Source organism: Bremia lactucae, linkage group LG6 (genome assembly GCF_004359215.1).
Source record: "Bremia lactucae strain SF5 linkage group LG6, whole genome shotgun sequence".
Taxonomy (NCBI): domain Eukaryota; phylum Oomycota; class Peronosporomycetes; order Peronosporales; family Peronosporaceae; genus Bremia; species Bremia lactucae.
In genome coordinates, this window is record NC_090615.1 from 7,069,398 (window position 1) to 7,072,327 (window position 2,930).

Here is a 2,930-nt window from a genome sequence, read left to right on the forward strand (position 1 = left end):
CCAGCATTTCGCAAACGGGTTGGTACACTCCTAGGAGGTGTAGCGTTTTTGAAAAGCCTAGGGTACGCGAAGGATGAGAGTGATGGTATTCTAAAGCTCTCTCTCGACAATCGAGACGTGGAGTTGTTGCAGTATGCCCGTACTCAACTACAAGGCGCTATAGCGGAGCTTTCAAATTGAAAGTCATGAATCACGGAACATGAGCGTTTTTATGACAGCTGCAGATACTTTCATTTTCTGCAAAAATTACGTGTTAAAGCGAGAAAAAACGACCAAATAGTCCCTTTGCTTGCTCTTCTGTCTTTTGGTTACGTTCTGGTCGCAACTCGTTGTCACTCTTTGTGTGCTGGTGCGTTTCTTTCAGCAAAACATGTGAACTACCGATAGGTGGTGAGATGATATCTGTCTGGATGCCACTTACGATAATAGATACGTATACAGAGCCTTCTAAAGACTGATCGTAGCACGTGCCAAAGATAATATTGGCATCGTCATGGACACGACTGCGAATGATCTCCATAATTTCATCGACTTCAAAAAGTGTCAAGTCTTGCCCACCGCGAATGGTCACGAGCAGTCCATGAGCCGACTCAGTCGGAAGATCTCCTAGCAATGGGTTGACAAAAGCCTGTTCAGCTGCTTTTCGAGCACGACTATTGTCACTAGATGTGCCAGAACCCATAATAGCGCGGCCTGCATTTGACAAAATGGTCTTAATGTCAGCAAAGTCCAGGTTTATCAGACCAGGTCGAACAATCAAATCCGTGACGCCTTTAACGCCTTCGAGTAAGACATCATCAGCATACCGAAAAGCATTTAGCATCGTCGTGCTTTTATCGGCTAAAGCGAGCAAGTTCTGATTGGGTACGATAATCAGCGTATCGACATATTTAGCCAGCTCTTTCACACCAGCGTTTGCCAGACGAGTTCGATTCGGTCCTTCCGATCGAAAAGGTGTGCTTACGACTCCAACCGTTAAAATTCCCAGCTCCCTCGCGATACGAGCCACAACTGGCGCTGCTCCAGTGCAGGTGCCTCCGCCCATACCTCCCGTGATAAACAACATGTTGCTTCCGTGCAACATTTGCTGAATTTCGTCGTTCTGCTGTTCAGCTGAGCACTTTCCGAGCTCAGGCTTTGATCCTGCTCCCAATCCTTTGGTGATGTTTTTGCCCAACGTGATCTTACGCGGTGCTAAAGACCGTCCTAGCGCCTGACAGTCTGTATTAGCCACAACAAATTCGACACCTTCCAGCTGTGATGCTATCATATTATTCACGGCATTGCTGCCTGCACCACCGAGACCCATGACTGTGATCCACGGCTTGCCATCCTTTAATGCAGATGTCAGTGGGCGTATGTTGCCCTGCTCCTTCACTTTGTTTGCCTCTTCATTTAAGCTGGTTCCTGCGGAAATTTTAGAGGCGACTGCTACTCTTGCTGCAGTTTTGGAGCGTTTTCTTTGCTCGCTAGTGCGCTTTGAATTTCTTGGAGGCATGGACGTCGGAATATTGAACGCCGACGTGCTATTTCCGTTCAGTTTAGCTGTGTCGGAGGTAGCACGGGTGTCATGCAGCCATCGCACGGAGTTAAGTAGCGGCGATGGGCGATGAGTCGACAACGCAATGGATCGACGAGTTAGAAGCACGAGTAAAGTTCGGTGGGAAGCCATCGGAGGCGAAATGTGCTGGGTTTCAATTTATGATTAGAAAAGCTCCAAATCATACGTGGTAGACATTAAATGTAAGGCTGTAGAAACCGATGGGCCCAAAACCGAAAGAATGCTCAATTGATTGAAATTGAGATTCAATCAATATAAATGACTTCAATATACATGACTTCAATATAAATGACTTCTGTGGACACATTTCCGAGGGAATTGTTATTTTTTCACTCCCTTTTTAGTCGCGTCCCAGATTACATTTGGGAAACCCCTTAATTATTTATTTCTGTATTGATGAGAGTAGCGTAATGGTAGCAACTTGTTGATAACTAGAACTCATATTGAGAAACCTTCATGCAGGCCTTCCCAGCTTCAGTAGCTCAAAGGCCAGCAAAAATACTTCTCAATATTCGTGTAATTTCTTTGTTTAACAGCAAGATGATTTTTCAACAACAAAATTCCGAGCGAAGCCCACAAACCTGAAATTGTGGCTTGCTTGCGCTCTTGGAGGGTGCAAGAAAAGCCACTAAAATTCGCCTATTTGAAATGTAAGTATGCACTTCCGCAAAGTTGGCAGAAGTAAAGTAAAAATAAATTACCCTTAGCTTAAACCTTAATGTAACGGGGCACTACTGACTTGTACTGCTTCAGTACAAGTCCACTTCGCACTGCCTCAGTGCGAGTGGTGCCTCACGTCACTTCACGGGCACTAGTACGTGCAGAGGAAGACCCTCTCTAAAACAATTGCTTTAAAGATGGTTAATATAAAACTGTATTAATATAATCTTGTCTATCTACTAAATACTTACTTGATTATTAACTAATACAAAACATGTAATAAAGTCTTATCTGTTTTTCTCTTTACGCGCGTCCAGCACTGACTGGACCGCGGAGAAAGTAGATATAATGGTCTATATCAACCAATGGATGAGCTTTTAGAATATTACTACGTAAAGTAATATTCTCCAAGTATTATATACCTTTTAGATAATATATTAATCAGCAACCTTTAAGTATTTATTTCATTTAACGATACACCCCGTTACATCACCCCTCCCTTAAACGACAATCACTCTGACTGTCATTGGGTAGAGTGGTAACTATAAGACCACTTACTTAAAAACGATGTCGATTGGTCAGAACCATCATTTTTAATTCTATCGCATGGTTAACAAGTCCATGCGCTATCCGAATAGTGCGGCGCCTTCGTCTGCGATTCATGCAGCCGCGGGCGAGGCATTATTGTCTCTTGCGGCAGACATTCCGT

The 2,930-nt window shown here is 44.0% G+C and overlaps 1 protein-coding gene across 1 annotated transcript; it reads right to left on the reverse strand.

The window, feature by feature from the left end:
* Window positions 1–662: 662 nt before the first annotated feature.
* Window positions 663–1,672, reverse strand: CCR75_000462 (uncharacterized protein; the record flags this gene model as incomplete). Its single annotated transcript, XM_067958569.1, has 2 exons — window positions 663–693; window positions 807–1,672. The coding sequence occupies 2 exons, from the start codon at window positions 1,670–1,672 to the stop codon at window positions 663–665; spliced, it is 897 nt and encodes a 298-aa protein (XP_067818390.1).
* Window positions 1,673–2,930: the final 1,258 nt, after the last annotated feature.